The 14,841-nt window shown below is 39.8% G+C and overlaps 1 protein-coding gene across 1 annotated transcript in view; it reads right to left on the bottom strand.

The window, feature by feature from the left end:
• The window catches only part of BANK1 (B cell scaffold protein with ankyrin repeats 1), a 192,234-nt gene that overhangs the window by 18,084 nt on the left and 159,309 nt on the right, over positions 1 to 14,841 (bottom strand). Inside the window, exon 11 of the mRNA XM_060779163.2 lies at positions 5,638 to 5,706. Within this exon, the coding sequence (XP_060635146.2) occupies positions 5,638 to 5,706 (69 nt within the window). The remainder of the gene's footprint in view (positions 1 to 5,637; positions 5,707 to 14,841) is intronic.

Here is a 14,841-nt window from a genome sequence, read left to right as displayed (position 1 = left end):
TGATGATAAGAGGATGTGATTTGCCCAAGGCCACCCACTGGGTTTCCATGATGGAGCAAGGATTTGTCAAATGCTCGTACCATTACACTGTGCTACGAAGGTATAGAGGAAGAAACAGACGTTGTGACTCAAAACAACATGGTTGATTTTGCATCTTATGCATCTTGGTTGTTGGTGGACAACATTTATTGCTATGTCTCTGGCAGTAGAATAATTTGGGTTGGCTTTTGTTATTAGTAGTTGGCCTCTGTGCTGTCATAGTTATGCTTCCTCCCACTCAAAAATAGTAGGTCATGTTCTGGTTTTTAGCTTCTCTTTAGTCTGTTTGATCTTATAGCATTGAATCTATATTTCAGAAGGGGCATCAAGAAGCTTTAACCTCCTGATATGGCTGTTGTTGTTGTTGTTGTTGACTGATATAATGAGATGAATGCTGCCCATACAGATTAGTAAAAAGTCAATATTTAGCTGCAGTGGGGGAGTCTTGATGTATTCAGAGACAGAGCATTCAGATTCATGGCCATTTGCCTGCTTAATTCACTCTCCATTAAATTTAGTTGTCACTGGTATTTTCACTGTGAGATAGCATTGTGCCATTAACTAATTATGAAATTCAAGAGAGGAAGTACTGACACATTGCATTAAGGCCAGGCACTTTGGTTCACAGAACAAGGACAGGAAACACAGTGTCATCAAGATAGCATCTCACAGCAACCAAACACTGTGTGTGTTACACTTCCCCAACAATAAGTATTGTATAATGTTGGATTCACTCTCTGTAGTATCTACAAGAACAATTGGCAAGTGTTATATAGCCCTGTAGACAAGATGCTGAATTATGCATGATGGGATAGGAAGTCAAGCCAGCTGTTCAGGAATGTGAACAAAGGCACTACTATCTGGAGTGCATGGTGACTTCCTCCTTGAAGAAGTGGTAAATCTACTATGAACTTTATTCTGAACTAACCAAGATGATGAACTTTTGCAGAGGTTCCGTACCTAAGACTGGTCTTTTAAAGTTCCAATGGAAAACTAAAATTAATTCATTGTACTGATATACAAACCACCCACCATCACTGAGTAAAATTTCCATATGACTTGGAGACAAGGTATCTTAAGCTGGTCCAAATAGCTACCGGCCACCAGATTATTTACTGGGGCCAATTAGCAGAAGCCCCCGACTGCTTTATTACAACAGCTCTACTGGTTGACAATCTGTTTCTGAGCACAGTTCAAAGTGATGCCTGTGACCTATAAAGCTCTCTACCAGTGATTCTCAACCTGTGGGTCCCCAGGTGTTTTGGCCTACAAATCCCAGAAATCCCAGCCTGTTTACCAACTGTTAGGATTTCTGAGAGCTGAAGGCCAAAATATCTGGGGACCCACAAGTTGAGACCCACTGCTCTATACAGTCTGAGTCCAGGTTTTCTAAAGGACTTCATATGAACATATTCAACCTCATTGATTTCTGAGGGTTGTAGGCTCCACCACCTTCACAGACTTGTTTGGTGGAAATGCAAATGAGAGATATTCTTGTAGACTTTCCCCAGACTCTGGAAGTGTGGAATTAGTATGGCTCACTTCATATTTTTCTTTTAGCAGAGGTAAACACCCTTGTATTCCAGTAAAGTTTTGGAAACTAGCTGTTTTCTTAGCAAATCAGACTTTTCTTTTAAACTGAAGTTTTAAATGGGCAGTTTAATGTTCTTTTGACAATCTCCCCTATCCCTTGAGTGCAGGATACATTCAAGGGCTTTGAATGACTATATGAGACCATAGGTTATATCAAACCTCTACTGAATGAATAACTTCTGCCCACAGTATAGCATAGAGTTGTGTTGGAACAGCTAAGAAATGCCTAGAGAAGACCCCTCTATGGTCATCTTCTGGATGAAGCATGCCATAGAATTGCCTGGAGGATCGTGAAAATGCCTAGAGATGATATACTTTGGCTGATGTGTGTACAGGCTTGTATTGTATTACATTTTATCTCCTTAACCATCTCAAGACCCAGCATTTGGAAAAAGGAAGAGTAAAAATAAAACAATACAATATAATGCAGTATCTAAATAATGTCTTAAATGGCTCAAGTCCAAGATATCTATTAAATGACTAAAACAAAGGTACTTTACAGACACAACATATAACACTTTTAAAGTCATTTGAGAGGCCTTTTGACAGGAACTCATGTTTTATTCCATTCTGTTACTTTTTTATTTTTGGAGAGAAAAACTCAGTATCAAGTGTCATGTGCTCTCAAGTAATTCTGATTTATGTAAAGCAAACTTATCATGAGGTTGTCTTGGCAAAATTTGCTCAGAGGGCATTTGCCTATTCTTCTTAAAAAGTTTTGACTTACCCAAGCTGACCCAATGTGTTTCCCTGACCAAGCAAGGTTTTGAACTCTGACCTCCAGAGCTGTAATCCAATACTCAAACCACTACACTATGTTTACTGTCAGTGGGGACTGCAATCTGGAATGTCCCAGTCTCAACTTAACACTCTATCCATTGCACCATATTAGCTGCAATGTTTCTATTGCCACTCCATATAGGTAGTGCTGAACCAAGGAGCCGATAGCAAATACCTCAGGGAAGTGGTTCTTTCCATTTCAATGGACTCAAGAGATCCCTAAACCCTGTGTTTAACCTCAGTTTTTTTTCTGCTGCTCTGTCTGGTGTGTGGACTAATAACACTTGGCATACTAGTTGGCATTCTCAATTGGTGCTTTGATTTGGAACCTCATAAGAAGGCTGCTATACTCCATTTCCATGTATTTAGGAAATGGAGCCCCCCGAGAGCCCCATGGCATGACATGCTGGCACTTTCAGTGTGACTCCATTTCCTAAGCATATGGAAAGAGAGTCTAGCAGCCATCTTGAGGAGTCAGGTGTTATCTGACTCCAAGCCTCCCGAGTGGGAGAAAGCAGGGGAAATGCGAGGGAAGGTGCACTAAGTACATGGGATGACTGGGCAACCTTGAAAATGGGGAAAGTTGTGAGGGAACAGATTAATCCACTTTCCTCCACTGTCCTCCCTTTCCCCCACTTTCCCAATTTCTACCCTTCACTACATGAAACTCCACAGATTTAGTTGTTTGAGCATTGGGTTGCAATTCTGAAGGTCAATGTTCAAAACCCTGCTACATCAGGAAAATCCACTTAGGCAAGTCAAACATTTTTTAAAAGAAAGCAAAGTCAACTTCCATTCCCCACCCCTTTGGGGTCTATATGGCATGGATAAATATTGTTGTGATATAATTCTCATTAGTCAGCATGGACAATGATGTGGGATTAAGAGGTTTCAAGCCCCAAACAAATGGAGAATCAAAACTGCCCATTCTAATGCAAAAGCAAAGTAGGCAAAAGGAGGAGGAGGAGAAATAATTTGACTAACTTTCTTCCTCACAGAAAGAGATGTTAAGATGTTAAGGTTGCGATGCTATGACCCTTGTCTGGTGGCGACGTACAATTTTTAAGTACATCATAGCATGGGAAAAGAATCCCTTTCACTTGAAGTCTGTTGGGGAAAAGGCACCCTATACTAATGACAACTACTACCAACCCAGTGTAATATTTCTGCATTATAAACTATTTCTCAGAATGCCCTAGATTAATCTGAAGTGCCAGCTTTACCATTGCAATGGCCATTTATCCACCACCATATGATGGTAAAATGGTTGCTTATTACTTCTGTAGAAAACAAAACATGATACCACCACTGTCTTGCTCACATTGCTGGCATTCTTATCAGTGGGTTTTCTATGGTGCTTCAACCCATAATAAATCCTGATTTGATTCCCTTTGGAAGATATTGTACTGTTGCAAAGCAGCTTTAATTAATGTTCCCCCTTTCACTTTAATTGCACCCAGTGGCTACAAGATAACACAGTATAATGGAGCATCTGGCCAATGTATGAAACATACTTTCATTTCAGCTGGTGATTGATGTTTAGAAATTGTTTGGACTTGTATAATGGTAACCTTGGACATTTGTGTTAACTTAGACATTTAATCATATCCAGAAAATAGTATAATGTTTCTTGAAGATTAGAATAGACACCTTGTTTACAAAAATGAAACATATAATACACTAGGATTTTTGTTGCCAATTAAATAGGTATGAAGACAGGGCCCTGAATCATGCATAAAGAGCCATGGCAATGTACAATCAAAATGATGAGCCATGTTCTCAAAGTAAATTTTGAACCTTAGATATTTTTTTTTAAAAAAATTAAATGAAATCCTGGAAAGGATTTGTATGAACATAGCAACCACAAGCCAGCAACAGAATCTACACCTGCAATTTCAAGCTAGTACTCTTTGATTGTTCTAATAATACATCTTAGCCCTTGAAATAAATGGAATGATACAGGCAGTGACAACCCCATGTAAACATTAAGTAGCACATATATTTTCCCTTCTTAATTTGTTTTCTACTTCTGGTAGACCACTTGATCAAACCAATGAGAGATGACAGCAGATATCAGATATGAATTTGTCCCTCAAAACATTGCTAGTCAAGCTTTCTGATACGGGGTTTTCCCCCCTCCAATGTGATGAATTAAAGGTTCAACTGAATGCTGATCTGTTTTAGTAAGCCCAAACTTCATATTGAAAATAGCTGACTTTTGCACATGGTCTGTATTGTTTGCAGAGCTCCATCATTTGTGTTATGCTAGAAATGCTGTAAGTCCTATATTGGTCAGCAAACAGGGGTTATGATTACATACAATGCCACACTCTGATAATATGCCCTTAAACATCAAACAAACCTTAGCTACATGTTGTGCTGCTCACATAGACCTCAGATATGTGTTAGGTATAGAAAAACAGTTTTGCTCATGTACACTTTGTTGTTTGTGTATCAGTATAAAATCAGTATAAAATACTGATGCTTGAAAGAAACGATCTTGGTCAGTACTGTGAGTAGATTAAAGGAGGACTGAGACTTGATGGATTCCTTAGCCAAAGTTATTGTGTGCTGTCTATTTCTCTTGATGTTCTGATTTAGGGATCATCCAAGCTTTATGTCCTATCTGGGGAATACTGTATGACTGATATTTCAGTCCTACTCAACAATGACATAGTTGTACCAATTGGCTACCCATTAGCATCCTTTCGTTCCTGGAAGCTCACTGTAGACAAGCAGCTAATGGCTCACAGTCCATTTCCAGTCCATGCACAATTTATGTATCAAAGCCTTAGAACAGCAGTTTTCAACCTGTGGGTCCCCAGGTGTTTTGGCCTACAACTCCCAGAAATCCCAGCCAATTTACCAGCTGTTAGGATTTCTGGGAGTTGAAGGCCAAAACATCTTGGGGACCCACAGGCTGAGAACCACTGCCTTAGAAGATTGCTTTCTCCAGCCTGCTGTCTTTCAGAAGTGTTGAACTACAACTCTCAATGATCATACTAGCTAGGGATGATGTGACCTGAAAGCCAACACAACAGGTTGGTGGAAGGCGGATGTAGGTATACTTCCAATACATTGTGTTGAGGATACCACCCAGAACATCATATTTTTATATTCAGAAGAAAAATAATTGCAGAAATGAGTCACTGTGCTGGCGTTAACCATCCTTTGTGTTCCTTTAAAAAGATGCAGTACGAACAACAGGATTATGAAGTTCCGTACCTGGTTTCCCATCAGCATAGATTGGCTTCTTGTTATCGACATGAGTCCTGTTCACCTTTTGCTGAAAAACTACAGTGAAAAGCAAATTAGGAAAGCAGTCATAGCAACAGAATAACAGGAAAGGTAGTTAACTTTCAGGACAGTGCAAGAACATCCAAAGCCCTTGAAAACAGAATACATTAAGGAAGATCTGTCACAGTGTGAACTGGCATTATTTTCCAATGCTTTAATTTTCCAGGACAGCCTGAGAGCTGTATCAAGTTCCTGCTGATTGGTTAGTAGACTCAGTTTGCAGTGTGGACAGCAAACTGAGGAAGCTAGGGAAGCTGAATCTTTTCATTCTGAAATCACAGACCTTGATTATATAAATACTACTTTGCCTCAATTTTTAAAAAGGAACTGGGTGCTAAAGTGTCAAAAGCTGAAGTGCTATACACTGACTACTTTAGGATTTGTTTTGACAATTACCACGATGCCTGACATACCTAGGTCCCTTCCACATTACCCATTTATAGCACTATGTTTCCACCGTAACTGCCATGACAACAGTCTATTGAATCCTAGGATTTGTAGTTTGGTGAGGCAGTAGAGTTTGTTGGCTGAGAATTCTACATAACCATTCTCAAATAGTAAATCTGTGAGACCAAGCATGGAGTAGTGGTTTTCAGTGTTGGATTAGATATCTGCAAGACCAGAGTTTTGAAACTTGATTATCCATGAAAACCTACCGGATGGAGTTTGACAAGCCAAACTATCTCATAGTTGGAGGTAAGCAGTGGCAAATCTCCTCTCCCCCTTGCTCAAAAACCCATATGTCTTTGCATTAGGTGCCAAACATTGTAATTGATTTGAAGGCACACACTATCACTATCTGCAGATTCCAGGATTTCATCGTATGGAATCATGGCACGTAAAGTGGGATCATAGTACTATCATTGTGTGCAAGTGCCCAAGATAATGAGGGGTCTCCAGGTGGTGCTATGAAAGAACACTGCCTGAAACTCCAAAGTGTTATAGTTAGTGAAAAACAGGCAGTACTGGGTTGGATGGACCAAACAACTGGCTCAGTATAAAGCAGTTCCCTTTCTTCATATTCATGGGTTTCATGTGGATCACTTTCATATGTTTTTTGCTACATTAGTGGAGTCTTTTCAACTACCCCAAGGGTCTTGGGGCAGTTTTATTGTGCCCAATTGATGTGCATTATGGAAGGCTGACTGTGTTCATCACTAAGGCCAGGAGAGTTTGAGAGTCATGGATTCTAACCAACCCACAGAAAAGAAATTCAAGTGGATCCAAGACAATGCTCTTGATTAGAAAGTATTTTTATTGATAGGCTTTGGGATTTCTGCTGAGTTTTTGCAATGCTGAAGCAATTAAAAAATGGAATTTCTTTTCCAGCTGTTCAGAGTCAAATTGTTAGAACTACTTTGCATTCAGCAACTTGCTGGAAATGACTTCAGCTGGCAACAAATACAGTGAGTGGGCGAAGTAAGAGAAAATAAATTATTTGCCTTTTGGACTGAACTAGGGAGACACGTAATTACATTGCAATATGGCACGGACATTTCAGGATTTTAAGGAAAATAACAAAAAAACATTTTGCAGTTTATACAACAGTAAACATTACCCCCCCCCCCAAAAAAAAATCCACAGGTAAAATAAAATTATGTACTATAATATGTGAATCCAGTTACTACTATTAAAGATATCCTAGGAAGTTAGTATACAATAAGTTTAATTGCTCATAGTAAGAACTAAATTAACAGGCATTGGACTAAATCTTTGAACCATTTTGAGTTTCCTCCTCAAATTTCTAATAACTCACATGCTATCGTTTTTGATCACATGACATATTCATATTAAAGTGGCATAACCGAAGTACAATGTTGTATGCAACTTGGGGTGGGGAGATAGGGCAGAATAATTAATTGTTTGAAGTTATCTTCTTAATTTAGCTGCCATTCTAATATGGTCTTTTTAATGTCATTCACTGGGAAAGGGATGTAGGTGGGTGGATCTATTCTAGCCTGTAAGGAACTTAGTGACTTTGATAAGACATCGCCTTTCATAGGTGTTGAAAAACACAAATAACATTATTTTCTGGTAGAACCTGCATCTCAAAAGGATACTATAAAATGAAATTGATTTAATAATATTTCATAGCATTATTGAAAACAGGGTGCTGGTAGCCTGTTCAGTCGCTATAAGGTTATAATTTGGATTCATGATCTCATAAATACTGGAGATTCATGATTTGTGTTTGTAGAGATGTGTTTATTATAAAGTGTTATTTATAATGTGTTTGAATCTGTATTTATGTATTACATTGGTGGCCATGGCCTAGCTGTGAGAGATAGGTTGCCATGGTGACAAGGCCGAAGAAGAGGTGGGCGGAGCTTAAGGAGAAAAAGGTTTGAAAGTGGCAGTTAAGCTTCAGTCAGGAGGAAGAGACCCTGAGAAGAAGAGCAGAGCCAGTTAAGGGCTCTGGGGAAATAGCAGAGTCAGGAAAGGACTCTGGGAAAAGTAGTTTAGTCAGGAGGAAGAGACCCTGAGAAGAGGGCAGAGTCAGTTAGGGCTCTGTGGTGGGAAGCTTTGTGGATTCAGTTAGTTTTAGTGATTGTGAATATTTCTTCAGCAAGGTAGCTGAAGGGAAACCTCGTTAGATTGCTTGAGTAAAAAGAATCTAACAGAGGGAGTTTTAGGATCGCCAGTAGTGGAAGACTGGGGATTCAGTGGTTTGATCCGGTATAGGACAAACAGTGTGAATGTTCACAATTAGGAACATTGAAATAATAAAGCACTTCACTGTAGAAGGAGTTTATAAGAATTGTAACATCTAAAGCCTGAATGTATCACAGCCAAGCCATATTGTAACCAACAAGCATGTGCCAAGTTCAACATCTCAATATTGCAACAATTACGCTTTGTTAATAATAAACTTGTTCTCTTTGTTATTTTAAACCTGCCTCCTCCATTGATTTTATGTTCGGTGTATTCCACTCTACCAAAGTTACCTCACAACGCAAATAGGAGTAAATAGAGACTTTAAGACCAGCGTCTTTACATTTTATTGGTGGCAGTTTAATTTAATAGCAGTCTAGGGACTTCCTTATATTTTTGGTAATCCCATTTGGTGGGATAAAGACTTCTTCACATATTTTTGTTGACAAGCGGTGGCATTAACGCTTCCTCACATACTTTTTGGTGGCAGACGACGGGATTCGTGTAACAACTGATCGAGTGCCTTAAATTTAATTTAGGAATAAGTTGTGAGGTAAAAGTTGTTGAAAACATGGCTACCAGGCGGCAGAGAAAGCTGGCTGAGGAAAGAGAGGGAGACCAAGAAGAAAGTTCGGGCTCTGAGGCAGAGACAGAGCCAGTGCCTATGACAGAAATGGCTTTTAAGTACAAACTAGAGATGAAACGATTGAAACTGGAAATGGAGGCAAAAGAAAGACAAAGAGATAGAGAACAGGAGTTAGAATTGAAGAGAATGGAGTTTGAGCTAGAGAAACAAAGATTGGCTTTGTCTCAAACATCCAGTGATGTTCAGGAAGGGAGATCTGGAGGGGATACCCCAGATTTGATGAAGAAATTCCCAAAGTATACCAAGGACGATTGTCCAGAGAAATTCTTAATATCTTTTGAGAGATGTTGTCGAGATTTTGGAGTGGCTAAGGAAAAATGGATGACATACCTTAGGCCACAGATAAGTGGGAAACTTTTGCAGATTTATGGACAGTTGCCTGAAGAATCTTATGGAGACTATGATCTGTTTAAGAAACAGATTCAACAAGAGTTTAGATTGACTCCGGAATATTATAGATTTAAGTTCAGATCCTTAAAGAAAGATAAAACTCAAAGTTTTGCTCAGGTGGCCTCAAGATTATCTCAACTGTTCGATAGTTGGATAAAGACGTCTGAGGTGGAAGATTATCAACAGATGAGGGAACTTTTAAAGCTGGAACAGTTTTTTCAGTTAGTGCCTTATGATATTCGCTGGGTGATTCAAGATCGCAAGCCATCCACTATTGTAGAGGCAGCAGTTATGGCAGATCAAATAACAACCTTGAAAGAAGGATTCAAAAGGGAAGATCTGCCAAATGACCAAAGAACAAACAGGCAGCCATTTTATTCACAACAAACGCGCCCACAGCAAGAAAAGGGTGCTGACTTAGAAAACACCATCTATAGGAGGCAGAGTGTAACAAGACAAACTGCTCCTGAGGTAAAAAGACGATGCTTTCAATGTGGAGAATGGAACCATTTAAAATATCAATGTCCCTTGTTAAGGAAAGAGAAAACAACCCTCTTTGTGAATAAAATGAAAGAAACACCAAAGGCAGAACCGGATACTGTTGCAAAGGAGAGTTCAGGCTCAGAGCCTCAAGAGAAACAATGTTTGTTCATCCTGTCAGGCAGCCCATCTAAGGATTACTTAGAAACCATTTCTATTGATAACAAAGACAGGAAAGGACTTAGAGATACAGGTTCCGAAGTGTGCATAGTACACCCCGAAATAATACCTCAGAAGTTTCAGCAGCCAACCTCTGAAATAAGATTAAAAGGCTTAGGTCCTGCGATACCAACAGCAGTGGTAACTTTGCCAATAGAATATGAAGGATGGAAGGGTATGTGGGATTTTGCAGTCAGTCCTGACATACCATACCAATGTTTAATTGGAAATGATTTGGCTGAGAAGATTGAGAGCTGGAGGATGGCGTGTGAGGAGAAAGAATGCAACAATGAAAGCCCTGAACAAAAAGCCATGTGTTTTGCCATACAACAAGATGGGGATGAGAGTCCAGAAACCAGCGCTACAGTGGCTGAGCTTGTTAAGAGGACGGGAGGAGTTGAAGAAATTCGGCAGGAACAAGGAGCCGATGTTTCTCTTAAACCTCTATTCACTTTAGCTCAAAACCCCACAGTATCGGCAGAAGAACAGCCCTCCGAGTTTATGTTAAAGAATGGTGTTTTATATAGAGAAACCAGAAGTGTGGACTCTACAGAAGGATCAGTAACATGTAGTCAGATTGTAGTGCCTCAAAGTTTTAGAGAACAGCTGATGAGGGTGGCACACGAAAACCCTCAAGGTGGACATTTGGGTGTGAGGAAAACCACGAAGAGAATTACTAAGAACTTTTATTGGCCTGGCATGTTCCAGAGGATCAAAGAGTTTTGCCAGTCTTGTGACATCTGCCAGAGATTGAGTACTGGAAGGGATAAAGTTAAAGCTCCTATGATCCCTATGCCAATAATTGGAGAACCATTTTACAGAGTAGGCATTGACATAGTGGGGCCTCTTTGTAAACCAAGCAGACGTGGTTACCGATACATATTAACCATGATCGACTACGCCACAAGATATCCAGAGGCTGTGGCTCTGACTAACATCGAAACAACAACAATTGCCAATGCCCTGTTATCCATTTGGGGAAGAACTGGATATCCTAGAGAATTGGTTTCGGATTTGGGAACCCAGTTTACTTCCAGGCTTATGTCGAAATTGCTTGAGTTATGTGGAATCAGACACCTGACTTCAACAGCTTATCATCCACAGACAAATGGACTAGTTGAAAATATGAACAAGACTTTAGTCAAAATGATAAAGTCTTACAGTCAAGAGAAGCCATATGACTGGGACGTCAAATTGCAACAACTGTTATTCGCCTACAGGACCGTCCCTCATGACAGTACTGGCTACAGTCCATTTGAATTACTATATGGAAGGAAAGCTCGTGGTCCATTGGATCTGATAAGAGAATATTGGGAAGAAAGTCCAGCGACAGATCCAGTTCCGGTGTCGGAATATTTAAAAGATCTTCAAGCAACAATGCAGCTAGCTAGAGACATTGCTCAAGAACATTTACTTGCGGCTCAGCAGAGACAAAAAGACTATTATGACTCTACTGCTAAACCAAAGATCTTCAACATCGGAGATGAAGTTTTATTTTTATCTCCCAACAAAACCAACAAACTTCAATTGGATTGGTCTGGACCCTGGAAGATCATCAGAAAGCTCAACCACATAAACTATGATATTTTTGATGAACGTTCTAATGTAGAAAGAAGAGTCCATGTAAATATGTTAAAGCCTTATGTTGTAAGATCTGCGAATGTATGTTTTGTTGTTTCAGAAGAGGAATCCGGTCCCTTTTCTTTTTGGGAGGGTGATCGTGAACAATACAAAAATTTAGATCGAGTAGATATGAACATAGAATTGTCCCAACCACAGAGAAGAGAGGTTGTGGAAGTTTTAAATAAAAAATGGCATCCTGATAAATGTAGTATGTCAACAAATGAAAATGGTTAGATAATGTGAAAGGTACGAATAACAAATTGTTAAGATAGAGTTTGTGTTTACAGGATTTTATATTTGAAATTAAACATGTTTCAGGTAAACGAAATTTAGTTGCGGACGCCTTATCTAGGATTCCATAGGCTAAAGGTTTGTATGTATATGTAATTGAAATGTGTTTAACCCTAATATGTTTCCCTTTCAGAATTGATGTATATGTGTATATTGTTGAATAATATGTGGAATTATTTTTGCCATTCTGGGATCGAGAATGGTACAAAAATAATTTTTCTGGGGGGGAAGGTGTTATTTATAATGTGTTTGAATCTGTATTTATGTATTACATTGGTGGCCATGGCCTAGCTGTGAGAGATTTAATAGCAGTCTAGGGACTTCCTTATATTTTTGGTAATCCCATTTGGTGGGATAAAGACTTCTTCACATATTTTTGTTGACAAGCGGTGGCATTAACGCTTCCTCACAGTGTTTATGGTTATTATTAGCAACTAAATATGACATCCCCCCCCCAAAAAAACCCCCCAAACCTTTTCAATGTGATTGAAGATTGAGATGCTGAGAAATGATCAGAGCAGCAGTGTCCCAGTCATGGGTGCATTGAAATGAGATATTGCAACCAGTTTACAAAACAGGATTGGTATTGAATATTGTGTTTATGGAATTATAACTTACAGTTATGGATCTGTAACTGACTGTGTTCAGTAAGACTACAAAAGACAAGAGTGCCACCCTAGTCCACCTTTTAGAGCCAGCAGCTAGATCAAATGAAGGAGATCAGTTCAGATTACAATCAGGATGCAAAGGAGTAATGTCTCCACCCTTATGCCACCAGCAAGTGAGGACCTCATCACACCTACCAATTTAAGCATCCTAGGATGCTTGCCAGCCAGTTGGGGGATGATGGATATGTAGCCCATCACACGGCATCCCTCAACTTTTGGCAGAGGCCCCACCCCCAACCAACATGGAAGTGTCCTAGGATGCTTCCTTGTCAACATGGAAAGGCTCCCATGTTGTGCTGCCTCCAATGAAACCAGCACACTTCTACCCTGGTTTCGGAGATGCTTCCACCATGTGATGGGAGAAGCGTCACCGTGCCTGCTGTTTTGCCATGCTTGCTGGTGAAATAGCACCAGTATGGGTGTGATAAGGTCCTAGTCCACAACAATCAGAAGAAGGAGCCATATCCACTGGTAGGAACATCACCCTTGTGCCTTTCTTCTGCAGCTGAACAGACCTCCTTGATTTGATTTGGCTGCTGGATTCTGGTGTGGGGTGGGTGAGTTGGCCAGCAAATGTTACTTTGTTACATAGATATAACTAAGTAGCTGATGTAGAATATTGGTGTAGATCTGTAACAATCTGGTTTTCTTATGGAGCCATTTTTAGTGTTTCTGTACACGAGGCACCTACTTTTCTTATGAGAGACTGATGACCATTCATTGATTTTTCATAGAAAGCACCTTATGACTGATATCCCCCAAAATGTATGAATCTAGAAATTTTAGTCAAAACATGGACCCCCAAAACCCTAATCAACCTATCCACAGGTCAGTGTAAGTTATGTAGTTTAACTCCATTTATTTATTTACAGTATTTATACTCCACCCTTCTCACCCCAAAAGGACTCAGAGTGGCTAACAGAACACACATACAGCAAACATTCAATGCTGATTATACAATTAACAAGGACAAAAAACACAAACAGAGGCAAAGGCAGTTTTTCCTATCTTATTTCTGACATCTTGGAGGCTATGCTTGGCTTTGGCCATGGGGGGAGGTGCTGTCGCTCCATCTTCCATGCCAAGAAGCCTTCCTCTGATCGATGTCCTTAAGGGCACCTTTATTACCTCCTCACTACTTGCATTTCTGCTTTCGACCCGCTAGGTGAGCAGGTGAGTTGGGGCTAACGGCAGGTGCTCATCCTGACCTGCACTTGAACTGTTGACCTTTTGATCGGCAGGATTTTTCTGCACCACAGAGGTTTAGCCTGCTGTGCTAAGCCCGGCTCTTGTTAAAACAAGTAACTATTGTATTCCTTTCATGGAGTAGTGGCAAAAGGCACGAGCTCCAGGGAGGACTACAAACCCCTTCTATTCTTTCTGCCATGGCCCCACTTCTGGCCTTTTTGAATGCCAGGACAGGAAAATGGCAGCAGTAGTAGCTCTTTGACACTTTTCCTCAAAGGACCAGTGCTTCCCTTTCTCTGCAAAATGACCCTTGACTTACCCCTATCAAAAATGCATAAGTTTGGTCCCACAACCTGATCCAAACATGAAGTCGATTTATATACTGCAAGATTTATGAGATTATTTTGGATAAAATAGAGACTACACCAATAGAGACTACACCAATAAACAATAGTGTTTGGTAAATTTAGTTCATTCTGTCAGCTAACTTGAGGTGCGTGTGTGCACATACATAATCTGAACTTATTCTTTTCTCAGCTTGAACTGTCTAATGTAGCATGCTAAGGCAGCAAAAGACTGATTCGCTTAGTTGGAAGTACCACCTGTTATGACAAAAGCCCTCAAATAACATTGATGACATGATACATGTCTTGTTGACTTGAAGAAAACACTCCATATGAATGAAACATTAGCGAAAATTGTGCTTCGAATGAGAATATGGCTATCAAACCCTCTAAATAAAACTGCAGTTCTAGCAAGAACTTAAAATAGTGGGTTTATGGTTAAGAGACAAAAGCATAAACACAAAAGGAATGGCCAGGAAAACTTTACACCCCACCTGAACACTCCCGCATGGTGTATCTATACTGAAGAATTAAAGTTCCATTAAACTACATTGATTTCACAGTGTAGATGCACCCCTAGTTTGACAGCAAGGCTACCCATGATTTTTCCTTCTATTGACCATTGTGCATC

The sequence above is a fragment of the Anolis sagrei genome, chromosome 5 (genome assembly GCF_037176765.1).
Source record: "Anolis sagrei isolate rAnoSag1 chromosome 5, rAnoSag1.mat, whole genome shotgun sequence".
In the NCBI taxonomy this organism is placed as follows: Eukaryota; Metazoa; Chordata; class Lepidosauria; order Squamata; family Dactyloidae; genus Anolis; species Anolis sagrei.
This window is presented reverse-complemented; position numbering and strand designations above follow the sequence as displayed.